Source organism: Lissotriton helveticus, chromosome 5_1 (assembly GCF_964261635.1).
Source record: "Lissotriton helveticus chromosome 5_1, aLisHel1.1, whole genome shotgun sequence".
Classification (NCBI taxonomy): Eukaryota; Metazoa; Chordata; class Amphibia; order Caudata; family Salamandridae; genus Lissotriton; species Lissotriton helveticus.
In genome coordinates, this window is record NC_136065.1 from 758,171,752 (window position 1) to 758,191,331 (window position 19,580).

Genomic DNA, 19,580 nt, shown 5'->3' on the forward strand with positions numbered 1-19,580 from the left:
GACATTTAACAAACTATTATTGATATCTTATGTGAGGTCAGAAGTAGTGCATGACAGGGGTGCTAGTTAGTTAATTTACCTAATCATAACTGGCATATTTCAGTGGTTTGCAGGATTTATTTTGGTAACAGAACTTTACAATGTCCTCTGCACTACCTCACTGATGATAAGCTGATATGTCTTCCTTGCACAAAATGTACGTGATCTCTCCAGTAGGACTTTCTATTTTTAGGGTAATCATAAGCTGCGAGTTCGAAGCTTCCCTTGCAGACAGATTATTATTATTATTATTATTATTATTATTATTATTATTAATTGTTTTTTACAATTGGTGTGACAAGTGCGCTGATGCTACATTGACTGAAAGTGAAATTCAGTTGGAGCCATTGGGTCCTTTCTGCTTTCACTTTGATTGGCCCTCATGGCATATTTCATCCCCCCCCCCCCCAAGCACCCCCCTAAGAGAGATACAGTTGGGAAGGGGAGAATGTCCCCTTGCCAACTATAACATTTCCTAGTGGATAACTGCTCGGGGAGTGATGGTAGCCACAGTATTAATATGTGGTGTAGTCATGGGCAAATTATATACATTAGAGTTCTGCAATGAGTGTAAAATTATTTGTAGCAGTATTTTATGCAAGGCATTTAGTACATATTAATCTCATTAAAATAATTTGTAAATGGAAATAAGCATAGGATTGGTACCAGTAGATGTTGCCATCCGTGATGTCTGCAGTTTAATATTCATCAATACTCCTGCAGATCCTCCTACACCTAGTTTAGCAAATATAATCTTAAATGGATTGTAGGTGTAAAGATTATTTATGCGAAACGCCCTACTGTTCCTGTATAATCTAAGCAGATGATGGTGCTATTTATTTACTAACAATGAAGCTCTTTCTTTCAGTTCAATGTGGAAGACAGGCATATGGGCAAATAGATTATACCATTTTGTCATTTCTCATTTTTCTTTAATATCAGGTCAAATTTGCCAAAAGGTGATTTAACATCAGTGTGAGCTTTAATGCTGCTTAATCGCCTGTATTTCCTTTCCCTCCCATTTGTAGGGAAGGCTCAATGGAAGAATCTATCATCCGTGTAGGCTTTGTTACCTACAACAAAGTGCTTCACTTTTACAACGTAAAAAGCTCACTTGCTCAGCCACAGATGATGGTGGTGTCAGATGTGTCGGACATGTTTGTGCCACTGCTTGATGGATTCCTGGTGAACAGTAAAGAATCAAGGGCCGTCATTGTCAGGTACTTGGAAGTTGAGAATACCTTTCGTCACAGTCTGAGATTTCTGTGTAACCATGGTGATAAATTATATGTCACAAAACAATTGTTACCTGTAATGGTTTTCTTTGAAAAGGTAAGGGCATTTTAATGAATTGGGGTCAATCGTCAATTTGACAGTTATATCATATTTGTATGGTGTGCAATTGCTCCTTGTGTGGCCTTGTACTAATGGTATCTTGTCTGGAATGGATTTAAAAAAATTCTGAATGTGTGATCAGAAATTAGTATCTGTATCAGGTGTGTTTTAGAGAAGACTTGAGCTTGAAATTAAAGCATCAGAAAGGTGCTACAAATGGTCTGCAGGTGGTTTGTTGCTGCATCTAGGCACCTAAGTGTCACAGATATAGGTGTTGAATGTCTTATGTTGAGAGCTTCAATCACCTTCCCCAATGTAGCTGTACACTTCACTTGCAGTGAAAATTGCAACTGAAATGGCTTGCATGGTTGAATTTTGATACATGAATACAATCAAATTCATCTTAAAGTTGGGGGTCCTTTGCCTCGCTGTCATCCAGATGTTCTCCTGGGACTATTACCTAGACAAACAAGTAACATCCATTCCATGGAGTTGCAGGCATGTCATTTATCTATGTCTGCAACTCAGTTTACCACCTTTCATCTCTTCTACCGACCTTCTGGGCAGTACAAGGACTTCATTAATCAATTCAATTCAATAAAGTCTGACCGGTTTGAGCCATTTTGTCCTAGGAAGGTGGTAGACTGGACAAACAAATAGAATGTGGGCTATGGTCTCACTGTGGACATGGAAAAAGATACATTTGTCGCACACTGATGAGTTCCATCTACTTGTGAAGGATCTTACTGGTAGAGAGCCTATTCTGAATTGGTGATGGAGTTTCCTGTTAGTTGGCCTGGAAATGAGGTCCCAATAAGCTTCCAGTTTGACCTCATCTTATATATCTAGGAATTCCCGGGACAATGCTGGCCTAATGAGGGAAGAATATTTCTTAGTGTTAACCATTTTCCAATAGGTTGCTTTGTAGGTCTTCTTGGAGGGAAATTCCCTGGTGTCGGGGTTTTCCCACAGAATGCTCATCCCCATGTCAGACAACGTAGTTCTAATGTTGTACAACCATGGGATCGCATGTAGTCGACCCAGTCTCCTTACTTCTAGTAAAGCCTTGGCATACAAGGAGAGTTCTGGAGTAATCCAAAGTCGCCTCCAAAATGCCAAAGGTCTAAACCGCGCTACATCCTCGATGTTATAACAACCCAGATCTAAATAGAGGGGTATAAGAGGGGAGGATTGCGGAAGGCCAACTATTGATCTAACAAACTTGTTTTGTTCTAATGCAAGGGGGGTTAGGTTATCAAAGCCCCACAATTCAGCGCCATGTAATATTGCTGGGCTGATTTTTGTATTGTATATTTCAAGAACGGGGGCAATAGGCTTAGTTTGTGAGTGCCTATGCTCCTTAACCAGAGCACCTGCTAATTGCGCATGCTTTAGTGCCAACATGTCACCTTGGGGCTTCCAACTTAGCTTGTGATACCCAAATAGGTAAACACATCAGACTGATCCAAGGGTACATCATGCATGTATACTCTCCCTTTAATGGACTTGGATTTATGGAGCACCTTGAACTTTGTTTTCCCCACATTAACCCTTAGCTCATGTTCACGGCAAAACACCTCAAACTTTGACAGGGCGGCCTGCAACCCCTGTCTTGTCATAGATATTATCAAGGTGTTGTCCGCGAACATGAGCAAGGGTACTTTCATACCAGCTAACGTTGGAGCATTGGTGGGGTGGTTTATAAAATACTGGACTACTCTGTTTATAAAATGGGAAAACAGAGTAGGAGCCAGCACACACCCCTGTCGTACCGCCTTGGACACCGAAAACCTCTCTGTAGTCTCCCCCGGTTTACCCCAGCGGACCTGTGCATAGGTTGATTCATGTACTTTTACCAAAATCGCCACCAGTTCCGGAGGCACCCCCATTTCCAACAAAGCATTCCACAATTTCAGACCGGGGACAAGATCAAATGCGAATTTTAAATCCACGAAAGCCGCATAGATTGTACCCCCTCCTATGATAACCACCCGCCAATATATTAACACAAACCTGAAGACCTGGTCGAGAGTGCTTGTGTGCGGCCGAAACCCCGCTTGTAGAGGTGTTAAAATATCTGTTTCAATTATCCAAGCCTGGATTCTGCCAAGCACTCTTCTGGCTACAATCTTCTGAACAGAATCTATCAGACTAATTGGTCTGTAATTCCCCGGTTGTGAGCGGTCGCCCTTCTTCTATATCGGCAATATTTCCGCACCAGACCAAGTGTCTGGAATTGGGGTACCATTTGCTATTTCATTTGTCAAAAACTTTAAGTAAGGTACCCAGAACTCTTTTTCCTTTATAAATAGGTCGGCAGGTATGCAGTCATGGCCCGGGGCCCTACCCCATGGATTTAACTTTAACACAGACTCAACCTCAGCACTGGTAAAACACAAAGGTTCGTTGGTTATTTGCCACTGATGGATCTCCTCGTTGAAATTTGTGGACTGGAACTGTGCCTCAAAGTGTGCTACCCACTGTTCTGGGGCAACATGGTTGGTCGGTACCTGCTTCTGGTCACCACTACCCCATTTAACTAGATGCCAAAATTGGGTCATGTTCCTCCCTTTACATGCCAGCTGCAATTCCTGCCATCGGCCTTCGTCCCAGTCTTTCTTTGCCTGCAACTGCACTTTCTTATAGTTTGCTCTAGTTTTTTTGATATTACCCTGCTCCTTGGATCTAATGGCCCTCGCTAGGGATTTGTAGGGCTTTCTACATGCCCTGTTGTACCATGAACCTGCCTTCCTAAACCTATTTTTCCTGAGGATACTACTTCTAGTAAAGACATTTTTTTAATTCTTAAATAACTCGTCATGGACTTGGAGAATAATGAGATTAACATCCTCCTGTGAGTCACAATCAAGTAGTTTGGACATTTAACCCGTTACAAGTTTCCTCATCTGGGCCAGTTCTCCCTCATTGTTTGCAACCCTTGCCCACTGAACTCTTCTCAGGTCATTGGTTACCGTGACCTCTTCGGTGTTATACTCAACCTTCCTGGTTTTTGGACAGCAAAAGCTTGTATCATTAAGTTTTAAAACCAATGGATTGTGGTCACTTTCGGTCCTCCCCTGGACCTCAATATCCAATATAGATGACCAAAATTCTACCTTAATAAGGATGTAGTCTATCCGACTACTTCTTAATCCATTGTCAAAGGTGTTTGCGCCCTGCCTATTTGACTGCATCCTCCCATTTGCTGCCCTCATTCCCTTTTCCAGACAAAAGCTCTTTAGTTGTAATGCGGCCTCGGGCCATTTTTTGATAGGTCTTAGTTCTATTTGAGGGATGTTCCATATAACATCCTCATCTTCGCTAAGCTTTCCATCTTCCTGATCCAGGGGCTCAAAGCTATAATTGAAGTCTCCCGTTATGATAAAATTACCGGTGGCTCCAACATTGTCCATATAACCATCGACGGCAGTGACCACACTGGATACCCTGCCACCCGGCTGCCCTCATGAGTAGACATTAAAAATCGTTATATCTAGGCTTTTAGACGATCTAACTCGTAAGGCCATGATGTCTGGGATATCTATTGTTCTCTTCCACCCTTATACCCTCATGCTGTCTAACCCAGCAGGTCAACTCAGGAGAGAGTACCCCACTGACACCAGGGAACAGGGTACAGTGACAACTTAGTCAAAGAGAAATCCCTGGGTGTACTTTATGGCCAATGCGTATTGCGTTACTCTATCAGTTCTATTCAGTCATGCACATTATTCATCTACACAGCTCAAAAAAGAAAGTAATTAAAAAATATATCGGTAGAAATGGATTTCCACACTAAAAATGAACGTTCACAATCTTTTATTAGTGTTCTAAAACGTGAGGACTCCTCTTCACACAATCATATGTAAAATTTCAAAGCAAAATCTTTGAACAAATATTTTAAAATACTTTATGAATCAATTACCATAAAGTTACATCGACAGTTAATAACAAATCATCACATACTATATAGACAAAACATTATCACAATCATTAGAATTGCTTGACAGAAATTGAAGGTTAAAAAAGAGCAAATAATCAAAACAGGTGCAATTCAAAATGCTATTAAATCCTTTTCGTAAACCCCCTATCACTGTGGCCTTAAGATTCTCCCGCCACTGTTTATCTAGATCCAATGGCCTTTCTTTTATATAAATGGTGAAAAGAACAGTAACAGTAATATACGGATATCTGTTGCTTCCTTGACCTTATTTGGATTCTAAAACATTTGAAAATGCGTCAACGCGTTTCGGTGTCATATCACTTGATGTTGTAACACCTTCCTCAGAACATGCCGTCTCTTTGGGGTCACCGGCTTCTAGACTTATTGTTTAAAATCTCTGTATTAGATATATAGGGAGAGAAACAATATCACTATTACGGGGATATTTTGTCAATTATTCAGTGTACAATATACTATTTCTTGTCCCCAAGCAGTGCATTCCAACTTATCCATACTCCCCTATTTTTAGAAAATTTCTTTGCCCCGTTGTAGGCCCTTGAATCACTAAAGTCTGTATCAGGGGATGTATACATAGATAAACTCCTCGTCCTCATACTACATACAATGTTATTCTATGCATGTTTCACATTCCCATTTACCTCCTTCCCCTCTAAGGAACAATTCACTGTTTCTGTAGATAGCTTAACCCTCCGTTTTCTTTTTAGTGTGGAAACAGTAGGGACATTTCATGATTCATTCATAATATCATTCATTCCTCTTTCTTCTGACATCCTTTCTGTATTAAAGTCCTTCTTACCCTATATGTGTTATAGGAGTCTCTCCGGGAAAGCTGCCTTCGGGGAATCCTCCTCCCGGCAATCGCTGTTGTTTTAGGTTTTTGATACACCTATCAAGAATGGTAATTAGATTTTCATCGGTTTATGTAGAACACTGTGTCTTAACTATTGGTCAAAACTATGTAGTTTCATCTTTTTACCTCACATTATATATGGTCCCTCCCTTGTCTTATAATCTGGTAGACCTGGATCCTCTTCTCTCTTTGGTTTGTAGGAACTATCTATGTAGATAAGGGGATCACCGTTAACAGATGTTACCTTTACCCCTAGCTTAGGTATGGTAGATAAAAATTTAGAGATCTTTGAGGCAATGGTGAAATTAGAGATAGGGAACCTACTCAGCAAAAAACATTTCCAAGAAAACAACATAAGTAAAGCACAAAGGGATGCGATCGATTCCTTGTCTAACGACTCCCAAATAACAATCAAACCCGCGGATAAAGGCGGTGGGGTTGTAGTTTTCAACACTGAAGACTACGACCGACGAGTAGTTAGTCTTTTGTCCAACGAGATGCACTACAAATGAGTTTCACAAACTAGACTCAATACCCTCAAAAAAGATGTTGAGACACTACTGCTAGAAGCAAAAACTAAAGGTGACATCACAGAAGAAGAATGGAAGTTCCTAAGTAATACGAACCCTAAAATACCAGCCTTTTATGGCCTACCAAAGGTCCATAAAAGCTTAGACAACCCGCCACTCAGACCGATAGTGGCTTCAATTGATTCTTTATTGGATCCCCTGAGCAAATTCGCCGATAGGTTTCTAAAACCTTTAGTTGAAAAACAGAAATCATATATCCGAGACACATCGGACATGATTGCCAAAACAGAAGGCATAGGATTTGATGGTGTAAACGAGATTATGGTGACTCTCGATGTAGAGTCGCTCTACACCAATATTCCGCAAAAGGACACCATTGAGGTAATTAGGACTATTCTAGAAGAAACTGATATTGAAGGAGGTAGCAAGGAGTTCATAGTGCAATGCGTCTCTATGGTACTCCTAAATAACATCTTCCTCTTCAAAAAAGATCTTTACATTCAATGCAAGGGCTCCAGCATGGGCGCAACCTGTGCGCCGAGCTTGGCGTGCATTTATGTCGGCGTATTTGAGAATAAACACATCTATAACGAGGTCAGTCCATATTATGAAAACATCCGAAATTGGACTCGTTTTATAGATGACGTATTCTTTATATGGTCAGGGACAGTTGATCTTTTGGAAGATTTTCTCACATGGCTGAACTTGGGGGATGCAACTTTGAGATTCACAGCGGAATATAGCCGAACCAAGGTAAACTTCCTAGACATAAGTATAAAGAGTGAAGATAAAAAACTGAAGGTGGAATTATTTAAGAAAGAATCAGACTGTAACACGGTACTGCACTACAAAAGCTACCACCCTAAGAGCCAGAAAGACTCAATACCCTTTGGAGAGTTTCTCCGGTTGAGGAGAAACTGTAGAAATGTTGAGGACTTCTACCGTCATGCTGCAGAGATGAAATTAAAATTCAAGGAGAGGGGTTATCCCAAAAAACTCATAGACCATTCCTTAAAAAGAGCGAGGTTTTACGATCGAGACTGTCTGTTAACTAAAAAAGTGAAGAAGCAAAATAATAAAATAGTCATGGTAAGCCAATATTCAGCTGTGGCGAATCAGGTCAAAAACATAATAAACCACAACTGGAAAATCCTAAATGATGGGGTAGAAACTACCTTAGAACGTCCATTGTATGCCTACAGAAAAAACAAGAATCTGAGGTGTAGTCTAGTACACACCTACAGAGATGATGTGGTAGAACGACAAACTACCATAGTAGGTACAAAGGCGGTAGGTAATCACAGATGTGGCAACTGCTGCATATGTGAACTCTGTATTGTAACAAAAGAAATAAAATTAAATGGAGTCACACAGAAGATCACTACATTAAATAACTGCAGAACAAAGAATGTGATATATCTGATTTTATGCCCATGCAATCAGGGGTACATAGGTGAAACAGGTAGGGAACTCCGGTTAAGGATAGGGGAACATAAGTCAGCGATCAAAAACAACAAAGAAAATGCACCATTGGTAACCCACTGGAAAGAACAGGGACATAGTGTAAAAGACATCAGGTGGGTGATCCTGGAAAAAATTAAAGAACAAATGAGACTAGGAGACAGTACTAAAAGAAGGAAACAACAGGAACAATGGTTTATGATTAAATTCGATACTATTAAACGGGGTCTGAACTCACAAGAAGAATGGGAAACCCTAATTTAGAGGGCACCAGTAAACAGATCCATCGAGGAAAAATAGAGATAAAATTATTCCCCATAGGACACACCAGTAGGTTGTTCCTATTCACTTGACCCAAGCTTGTTATATCTTTTCCTAGATAATGATAAAATGGAGAGAGCATCAGCTACTATAAATGAAGGAAATTTAAAATCAAACTAATATGTTAACATTATTTAAATTAATAATGAAATGGAAAATCAAGGGAAATTGCGTACCCTAGGACCCTCGTACAAAATTATATGTGCCCTTAGATGGAAGGAGATCACATCACAGATAAATGTATACAACCAGGCACATATAGGTTAGGAGATAAATATATCTAACCAAAAGAATATAGAGCAAACGAGTGATTTCACTAGAATTGGAAAACAATAGGGTCGACAATAACGTTATATCCACTTTAACTACATACTGCGCTGGAATCTACAGAAAGCGTAATTTAAATAATGTTAATTGGCATACAGTATGCGTCGTGTACTTAATAATAGATACGAGGCGAGTCAAGAACAGGGAAGAGCATAAAACATCACGTATCACCCATCAAATGAGTATAATACACCACTCTAAGATGGCGCCGAGACAAGAGTAACTAAGTAAAGAGCAGGGAGCATGCGCGATCCCCAGCTGTATGCAATTGAAACCGACCGGCACCAGATATAAACAGCACGCCCTCCGCGGACCTTTACAGAAGGAGAAGAATGTGGCAGAGGCGAATCGGAAATCCTGAGAAGGTAAGCAGGAGGGAGGGGTCAAGATAGTCTAGCACCGCTAAGGGCACTTGACAGCTCTAGTACAATTGTTCAGAAAAGAGAGACTCGGCGAGTGACCATTAAGTTCACCAAGCCGCAGTGTTTAGAAAGATGGTAAGGGGCAAATGTAATAAGAAATACTCAGCCAAGTGCGTGACACCAGGGAAAGTATAGGTGCACCTGTATAAAGCGTTCGACCCTGAAGTGGAAGTTTAGACTGTCCACGACAGGGGCAAATGTAATAAGAGATACTTTGCCACAAACGTGATATCAGGGAAAGTATAGGTGCGCCAGCAAAAAGTGTGTGACCCTGAGGTAGAAGTTAAGACTGTCCACGACAAACCCCGGATAAATAGGGGGGAATTCTCATGTAGGAGGGAAAGGCACACGAGTGCCAGTCAGCGGGAGTCTAATTAAAAAGAAAAAAATATATATATATAGGTGTATTCACGTTAGACTCCTGAACTGCAGAAAAGGAGGGCGAGACAGAGAGTGCTAAGAAGTAGGAGAAATAAAATGATAATTAACAATTAGGTACGCGAAATAAAGAGAGTGAGATAATATAGTCGAATGATGCCTCTAATAAATAGAAGTCTATCTACGGTCTTCACTCTTTAATTCATATCAGATACAATATAAGATCCCTAAGTCTAGTAGAAGACTCTAACAATACAAACATAGTGAGAAAATCCAAAAATAAGGAACATGGGCACGGGAAAATGACAGAACCTTCTTTTATTTACAGAACATATCCAGTTCCCAGGCTAAGAGACACAGACATATGCCCGTTCATGAGAACATTTTAATCTCTATAAAGGTGAGTAGAGGAGTCCAACAATGAATGAATATTAAATTAGGAGACTCGTAGTGTAAAACATCTGTTAACTGTGATCCCCTTATCTACATAGATAGTTCCTACAAACCAAAGAGAGAAGAGGATCCAGGTCTACCAGATTATAAGACAAGGGAGGGACCATATATAATGTGAGGTAAAAAGATGAAACTACATAGTTTTTACAAATAGTTAAGACACAGTGTTCTACATAAACCGATGAAAATCTAATTACCATTCTTGATAGGTGTATCAAAAGCCTAAAACAACAGCGATTGCCGGGAGGAGGATTCCCCGAAGGCAGCTTTCCCGGAGAGACTCCTATAACACATATAGGGTAAGAAGGACTTTAATACAGGAAGGATGTCAGAAGAAAGAGGAATGAATTATATTATGAATGAATCATGAAATGTCCCTACTGTTTCCACACTAAAAAGAAAACGGAGGGTTAAGCTATCTACAGAAACAGTGAATTGTTCCTTAGAGGGGAAGGAGGTAAATGGGAATGTGAAACATGCATAGAATAACATTGTATGTAGTATGAGGACGAGGAGTTTATCTATGTATACATCCCCTGATACAGACTTTAGTGATTCAAGGGCCTACAACGGGGCAAAGAAAATTTCTAAAAATAGGGGAGTATGGATAAGTTGGAATGCACTGCTTGGGGACAAGAAAGAGTATATTGTACACTGAATAATTGACAAAATATCCCCGTAATAGTGATATTGTTTCTCTCCCTATATATCTAATACAGAGATTTTAAACAATAAGTCTAGAAGCCGGTGACCCCAAAGAGACGGCATGTTCTGAGGAAGGTGTTACAACATCAAGTGATATGACACCGAAACGCGTTGACGCATTTTCAAATGTTTTAGAATCCAAATAAGGTCAAGGAAGCAACAGATATCCGTATATTACTGTTACTGTTCTTTTCACCATTTATATAAAAGAAAGGCCATTGGATCTAGATAAACAGTGGCGGGAGAATCTTAAGGCCACAGTGATAGGGGGTTTACGAAAAGGATTTAATAGCATTTTGAATTGCACCTGTTTTGATTATTTGCTCTTTTTTAACCTTCAATTTCTGTCAAGCAATTCTAATGATTGTGATAATGTTTTGTCTATATAGTATGTGATGATTTGTTATTAACTGTCGATGTAACTTTATGGTAATTGATTCATAAAGTGTTTTAAAATATTTGTTCAAAGATTTTGCTTTGAAATTTTACATATGATTGTGTGAAGAGGAGTCCTCACGTTTTAGAACACTAATAAAAGATTGTGAACGTTCATTGTTAGTGTGGAAATCCATTTCTACCTATATATTTTTAATTACTTTATTTTTTGAGCTGTGTAGATGAATAATGTGCATGACTGAATAGAACTGATAGAGTAACGCAATACGCATTGGCCATAAAGTACACCCAGGGATTTCTCTTTGACTAACCCAGCAGGTCAACCCGCCAATAGGTCTTCCTCTTGTGCCTCCTATTGCAGCCTTTGAAAAATTTAAGAAGCCTGGATGGTAAACTCTATCTAGAGACCGAGACTCCTGGAATAGCCAGACATCAAAACCGTCAATGTATGATGTCCAGTCTGTCGACAAGGTTTTGGATGATAGTCCCACAATATTCCAGGAGGCTATAGTCATATAGGTTTTTAAGGGACTATTACCAAAAAACCTCAGGTCTGCCAATTTCCTCAACGTCATGTGCCTTGTCATATTGCAGTGAACCGTCACTAGGCGAGCTAATTGTACCGTGAGGGCAAGCTACTGATCTTGGCGAGTTGGTAATCACTATACCACTATGACAAGGTTTCATTGGGGGTGAACACCCTACACCTGTACTCCTAAAACTGTAGACCTGTTTACCACGGAGGGCTACCTCCTGTTTAGTCAGCAGAGCATGAGTGGAAAAGCCCAGGCTACTATCAGCCTCATCTAGGCCCATATGTCCCTCTGGATCAGTTAGGGGGTAATAATTGTTCCCAGTCAATCGATTTCTTCTAAGGAAGAGAGAATTTCAAATCGATTACTTGTATGGACAGGAAAGTCATGTTGATTATGTGCCCTATCGGGTCCCCGCCACTCATTAGGCCTAGGTGTATTCTGCGGTTTATAAAAAAAGCCTAGAGGGAGAATTTTTATGTCATCTGCTTCAGTAAAGTAATGGCCGGCCGTTTCAGGTATGTACTGAACCAGTGTTGGTGATCTACAACTGAGGACCACACAGTCACCTAGCAGGGACTTACGTGACTTTCCAATCCAATTGATTCTACGAACCATTTTAAACCCAAGAACTCTTGATCTCTTATGCCTGTCCTATTGACCAGCAAATGCAATGCCTTGTTTTTGAGCGTCGACCAATGTTCCTGAGCACCAGATGGGAGCTTTGGGACGTTCGCGAGTACCACTGTATACGGCGTGGCCACTGGTGGAAGATGCAAAGAGGTATGTGGATTCATATCGCATGCTACACCTATCTCTTGGAGCATACTCCTAGTGCTATTTTCCCCTTGCTGCGGCTTCATCTTCATGGGAATACCATTACTTATGTTACTGGAGTGATTGGTCTCAGTGCTTATGGCTGTTACAGTGGGAACTGAACTATGGCAGACGTTAACCGGAATTCCCTGTTGCACTATGTCTATGGCCCCCACCTGATTGTTGGGTACCTCCCCATTCTCATTAGATTAGACAGGGTGTATTCAGTAATTACTGATGATACACTGTTCAATCTTTTTTAATCTTTCGTCAACCGAAATCAATCTTTTGAGTAGGGGGTCAATCATAGCGGAGATTTTCACTCCTATTAGGGAACATAGCTCATCTGGTTTAAGCTGAAGGGATGTATGAGCTAAGTGGGCTAGGTTGGCGGCTTGCTCTTCAGAATTATCCGTAAAGTTTGCTACAGGTTTTAATACAGGTTTGGAACCACCCGTTTTCCCAGCAGAGGTTATTTTGTGTTTATCATTTCTGGGGACAGATGGATTGGGCTTTGCTGGACCACGGCCTTTCCTTTTTTTTAGATGGCGGTACCCCGCCTGTGCCCCCGTTAACCTTCTTTCCCCTTGTGGAAACCATTGATGTAATTAGTGGGCTTTCATGTCCTTGTGAGGTTCCTGGGGTTGAGGGCGCTAGATCAATATTGGTCGTGTGGGGCAGAATTCTGTGGCTTTCAAGAGCAGTTACACTTCCTACGGAGAGTTGGGAAGACTGCACTGTGGAGCTGCAACTACCTAGTGATAGCACCGGGTCGAGTGAGAGCCTACGCTCCGTCAACTGAATTTCGTGTATTAAAACAGTGTCAGCTCTACTTAAAAAAGCATCAAGGGTACCTACAACCCCATCACCCAACTTTCTTTTGCTCATGGTTGCAAACCCCCAGCCTACCAGGTTACACAAATATGGTTTAGCTACCACACACAGGCAATGTTTAGTATGTATAACAGAGGCTTACAGGGTTGCAGTTCAGATGTCAGTGATGTGGCCCAGCCTGGGCTCTGACGGGGGCAGACGGACACACCCACGCGCGTCCTGCGCTGCGGGAGCCCTTGAGCAGTTTTAAAGCGCCACCTGCCGCTTTTCCGTGACGCGGTGCAGGCGCCACAAAGGGGCGCTGGGAGATGTAGTCCCCAGCACCTGTGTCGGTGGTGGGCGGAATGCGGAAGCAGGATGTGCCCAGATGAAACGTTGCAGTCCCCACGGACTGTTACTGGCAGCAGAAAAACTCAGTGGCAGCTTCAGAGAGATAAAAGGGACCCAATCATTTCTCAGGTCTCCTCGCCGCCTTGTCCATCTGACATGCTTGCACCCTCTTGAGAGATTTCAACCTCTCAGACAGCACACGCTCAAAGAAAACAAAAGACTCCCTCAAGCTGGTAGACACACTATAGCATGTCTCACAACCAACACACTTCAAAGGCCACCTCCTCGACCTTGTCTTCTCAAACTCAAAAGCAATCCAATGCAAACCAGCTATATTCCTGGACTGAACCAAGCACATTGCCATTCCCATCTCCCTGAATCCTATCAACAAAAAATTGTCTTCCAGACTGATAATTCAAACTATCAAAGCCTTCTAAAACTTCTCCATTCTCCATACTAACCTAATACTTGGATTCATCTCTCAACCATGTCTGATGCAAACACTTTTATAAATAACTTCATCTCTTTTATGGTCATATATTCTATAGGGCGTCATGCCCTATAGAATATGCTAGTGCACGTCAAAGCATTCATCTCCCTGATACTCTAAAGACCATGCGGACATTAAAAGATCCATCTGCAGACAGGAGAGAAAATAGAGGAAAACAGAACTACAGATGACCTCACGATACTGAAGTTTCTCCACACAGCACGGCGACTGCTTATCACATCAGCCACAGCAAAGCACTATACCAACACTATCACTAAAGCCATCAACAGAAGTAGAATACTTCTCAAGACAGTAAAGAACGGTATAACCCCCTCCAGGACCTTTCTATTATTCCCTTTGCTGAAAAGTACAATGCCAAAAACCACTTCAGTGAAAAATATACAGAAGACCTGACAGTTCCAAGTCAGCTTCATATCTCACACCCTCTTCTGTCGAATCCTGTAACGTTAACCCTTCAAACCCCATTCTCGTGCAGATCCCGCAGAAATACTCCAATCCCTCAAAGCCACTTCTTCGAATATCTTACCCTCAGGCTTCATTAAAGCACTGTGAACACTCCATCATCCCAACTCACTGTTGTCAATGTCTCCCTCACTTAATCCTTTGCCCAGAATCTCTTAGGACAGGCCATAGGTCTTCCCACACAAGACCTTAATGAGCTTTCAAATTCAGCCCATCACACATCTACTGTTCAGCTGCAAGAATACTGCAAAACCATTCTATGTTCAACTCCAGGATCACATTAATACCACCTCTTGCATGTTTACCAGTCTAGCTTCAAATCATGCTGCAGCACGGAGAACACTACCTTCCACATCATAGAGAACACCCTCCTTTCCACAGATGACCCTTTCCTCCAGATATTGCTCGGCCTCTCAGCTGCCTTTGTTACAGTGACCATACTACTCTCATACAAACCTTGGAGACTCAAATGGTATTCACCAGCAATCTCATAAACGGATTCTCCTCCTACCATTCCAACCAATACCATTTTGTTCCCATTGGCACCTCCACGTCTCAAAAGATGCATACTATCCCCTTTCATCTTCACCCTCTACATGGAGCTGCTTGGTTCCCTGCCTACAGATAACATCAGGATTCACCAATATGCCGATGATGCACCACATTGACTGCACCACATTGACTGCACATCATCCAGACCTAGATGTGAAGCACCCACCTGAAGCTCAACCCAACCAAGACAGAACTCCTCTTATTTACACCAAACAAGACCTAATACCAACCTGTATCAATCACCGACCCTTGACAGCTTTGAACATCAGCTTTCATTAATTGCCTACTCACCTGGAACAACACTAAACTCACCCTATAGAAACACATTGCCAAAAACAGAAGGCCTGGTTCCAGCTCTTTTCCAGAGAAAATCAAACCGTTTCTCCTCGAAAGTGGAGTTCAGCACTGCTCTTCAAATTATCTGACTCTGGTTGCACCAAGGCCTTCCAAACTCCACAATGGCGCCTCTTAAAGGCATCCTACACACTACTCCTCATCTGGCACCTGAAGAAATAGGAACTCATCACACAGTTCCTGATGGATCTCCATTTGCTCACCATGTCGACCTGCCTCATCTTCAAAACCTGCTGCATCATGTACTGAGCCATCACAACCAGCTCCCCATCCCAGTAGGTTCTCTGCACATCTAAGACCAGGATACCATCAGACTTCTAAATAAGTGTTACAAAAAATAAAAAGGCAGCAGGCCTTTACCATCTAACCGCTCAGGATCTGTCACAACATTGCTATATCCTTCAGCCACCTGAAACAAAAATGCTGCTCTAATTTTGGAAAGATTTCAAGATGCACCTCTTTAAACACTACTTCACAATGCATTCTCCAGTATTGGATCGTTCATGTATTCAGCTGCTTGAATCATACCCCTTCATCGAAGTGGGTGTCACACGGTACAATACTAAAAGCAGTGTGTATCACTATCATAAGCTATAATGTTAATGAAGAAGTTCCTTTAATAGCCTATGACATTTTTAAAAAAAGGACCAAACTTGAGCAATAACCAGTCCGGCAACAGCACCCTCTAGATTGCTCCCAACAGATGCGGAGTCCCTTAGATTTTCTACCACACATCGTGTTGAGTCGCCCTGAGCTCTGCTCAGTTTCTTCAGCTATTGCTTCATTTTGGATCATCCAAGATTATATTTCATGTTTCATTTCTCTGACTCTGGCACTAATATGTCTGAGAAGCAGAAAACAAAGTAATTGACTACAAAATATATCTAACCCTTTCCTCAAAAACTTTCATGTTGAGAGAGATGAGGCTATTTTGGGGACTACAGAAACTTAAATCTGTCACTTCTGATGAGGACAGTGAGAATTCCTTCACCACACAGTCAAAGGGTGAGAGGTTGCGTCAAGGGTCTCCAGAGGGCGCGCAGGGCACGCAGAAAAGAAGACTTCCCATGAGTCTCTTGAGAAGGCACTTCTGACACAGAGCCAATTGGAAAAAACTTCCTCAGAGGCAGACCCTACAACTCCCTCTGTAGCCCTGACACTACATCAGGGAATTCCACATAACCCAACAATGAGGCATCTATTGCAAAGCTGTCTTGTCTACGATGTCCTCATCTATGAAAGTCCTCTACAATGGCCTCAACTACGAGAGTCTTGTCTACGACTGTCTATGATGGCCTTGTCTACAGAGGTTGGTCACGATAGCCTCATCTACGATGGTCATCTACAGTTGCCTCATCTACGACGGCCTTGTCTATGACGGTCATCGCCCACAGCCTCTTCTACGATGGTAGTCTACGGATGGCCTGATCTACGGATGGCCTGATCTACGGATGGCCTGATCTACGGATGGCCTGATCTACGGATGGCCTCTTCTAAGGATGGCCTCTTCTAAGGATGGCCTCTTCTAAGGATGGCCTCTTCTAAGGATGGCCTCTTCTAAGGATGGCCTCTTCTACGGATGGCCTCTTCTACGGATGGCCTCTTCTACGGATGGCCTCTTCTACGGATGGCCTCTTCTACGGATGGCCTCTTCTACGGATGGCCTCTTCTACGGATGGCCTCTTCTACGGATGGCCTCTTCTACGGATGGCCTCTTCTACGGATGGCCTCTTCTACGGATGGCCTCTTCTACGGAAGGCCTCTTCTACGGAAGGCCTCTTCTACGGAAGGCCTCTTCTACGGAAGGCCTCTTCTACGGAAGGCCTCACCTACGATGGAATAGTGTAAGATGGTCGTCTGACCGCCTCATCTACAACAGTCATCGACGACAGCCTTATCTATGATGGTAGTCTATGACCGCCGCATCTACAACTGTCTACGATGGCCCATCTATGATGGCATCATCTATGGCAGTTGTCTATGATGGTTATTTATAACGTTAGCCTCGTCTGGGATAACCTTGTCTACGATGGCCTCGTCTGCGACGACCTCATCTATGACTGCATCCTCTACGACAAAGGCCTCGTCAACAAACATTTTTGACGCAGCCTAGTTGTCTACATCTGCCTCGTCTACTACGTTCTTGATGACAATACAAACAACAAAAGACACATAATCCCGAATAACTTAATCTCACAGATTAAGGGGACTAATATGAGCATGTCTACAACAGTCAACAATATATGAAGAGGCAATATGTGGAGCAATTTCACCACTTTGCTCTGCCTCCAACTATAGAGCATGAGTTAAGTTTGTGTAGCTCTAGTAATAGGCCTACAGGGCATGTTACAGGATTCCTACTAACACTTTCCCAAGCCTGCAAGGTCACATTGTGCCTTATGTCAGCATCCTCCAATGCTCCTGCCCCTGAAAGAATGGTCCCAGTGTCAAATATTACCATGCTTCCCCAGAACGACCTGTTCACATCTGGGGGTGATAAAAAAAAAGGCCCTCAACTGGTGGATTCCCGACCAGGTGATTTCTGATGGTTTTCAGACTCCTTAGGAACAGCCAGCGAAAAGCTTCCAACAGCAAATAAACAATGGTGTGTTCTTTCTAATTTCAAATAGAAAAGCTGTGAGACTTAGTCCAATTATTGATTTATCCGGGAGGAATTGCAATTATGGAAAAACCCTGCCACTCTTAACCTCACCTAACCAGCAAGGAGACGTTCTCAACTATGCCTGGTGTTACTGTACGTGCTGTCAATTCACTGGCAATATGGGGCAGGTATAACCCCCAGATGCAGTCAGACATTGCCACTTATATAGAATTTCTGTCAGAAGACAGAAAGTGCAGAAACTAAAAAGATTCTGCAGGGGGCAAAACATCCTCATCAGTAAACATAGATTGCGCTATAGATATAACTTCAATAGGTTTCCCACAACTAGCACAGTCAGTGGTTTTTAAACTCGAAGGTTGGTTCTAGCTGGTTTTTTAATTTTTTTTTAATTCAAATTCATTTCAAATTATAAAAGCATGATAAAATACATACAATTCAATTAATATGAGTACTAGTTTAAATATGGCATTGAATTAAGCTTGTTAAAATGTATTCTAAAAATGTTTAAAACGATTTTCATTGGTTTAATGTGAGTATTTGTTGTTCGGTCCTATTAGAGAAAACGACCAGCTGATATATTTGGGTTAAGCCGATCGCAGGCTATCGTAGTTTCATAATTTGTAAATAAAGTGCTGCTGCTGTAGTCATGTGAGCTGCGGGATTTTGATTTAAGTAAACAAGGTTAATTCTGAGAAGACATGTTTGATTAATTTATCACTCTTTTCTCATTCTTTTGCCGCTAGGCTCAAAAACGTTATCGTCTTGTAAAGCTTCCTAAGCATTTTATGACTGCAGCTCTGCAAGTCCTTATTTGTACTCGCTCCAGTGTTGGCCGTAAAAGGGTTTTCCGAATATTTAGTAGCGCCGGACAAGTACATAATAGGCGGAGGAGTGACTAGTTTCCATTCCCAAAAATGCGACATTCCATAATGGACCAGAGCCGTTTCCATTTTGGGGTAAGGTCTTTAGATGAATAAACTCCCTGTCTCAATAAAATCAGGTTCAACTATTTTGCTCTTGAAAAGTGTTCGAGCAGGTATGGTTGGGGTTTTAGAGTTGTATATGTTGACATCACCACCTGTGCTTGGGTTTTAAGGGCCAAAGATGCTTTATCTATTAGCTTGGATTGCTGTTTGATGGCGCTGTTGTTTATTTGTTTGAACTCTGGATAGGCTGATATTGTGAGCCAAGCATCATCTAACTTTAAAGAAAGAAGTGATTGTTTTAAAACTAAATATACTGACTTATTCAACCTGGATTGTTTTTCAACCTCCAGGCACCAATGATGGACCAAGGAGTTTCCCTGTGCTGCCCTCATTCTCCAGTAATAAACGACGAGGGCCCCTTGTCTTGTCGGTATCTGATTTTTTTAAAACCAAATTCCAGT

The 19,580-nt window shown here is 41.8% G+C and overlaps 1 protein-coding gene across 8 annotated transcripts in view; it reads left to right on the forward strand.

Moving 5' to 3' along the window:
• Positions 1–19,580, forward strand: part of SEC24C (SEC24 homolog C, COPII component) — a 1,539,459-nt gene that overhangs the window by 716,733 nt on the left and 803,146 nt on the right. For all 8 annotated transcript variants that reach the window (XM_078643234.1, XM_078643230.1, XM_078643232.1 and 5 more), the window contains one exon: positions 1,068–1,259. In XM_078643234.1, coding sequence (XP_078499360.1) covers positions 1,068–1,259 — 192 coding nt within the window. The remainder of the gene's footprint in view (positions 1–1,067; positions 1,260–19,580) is intronic.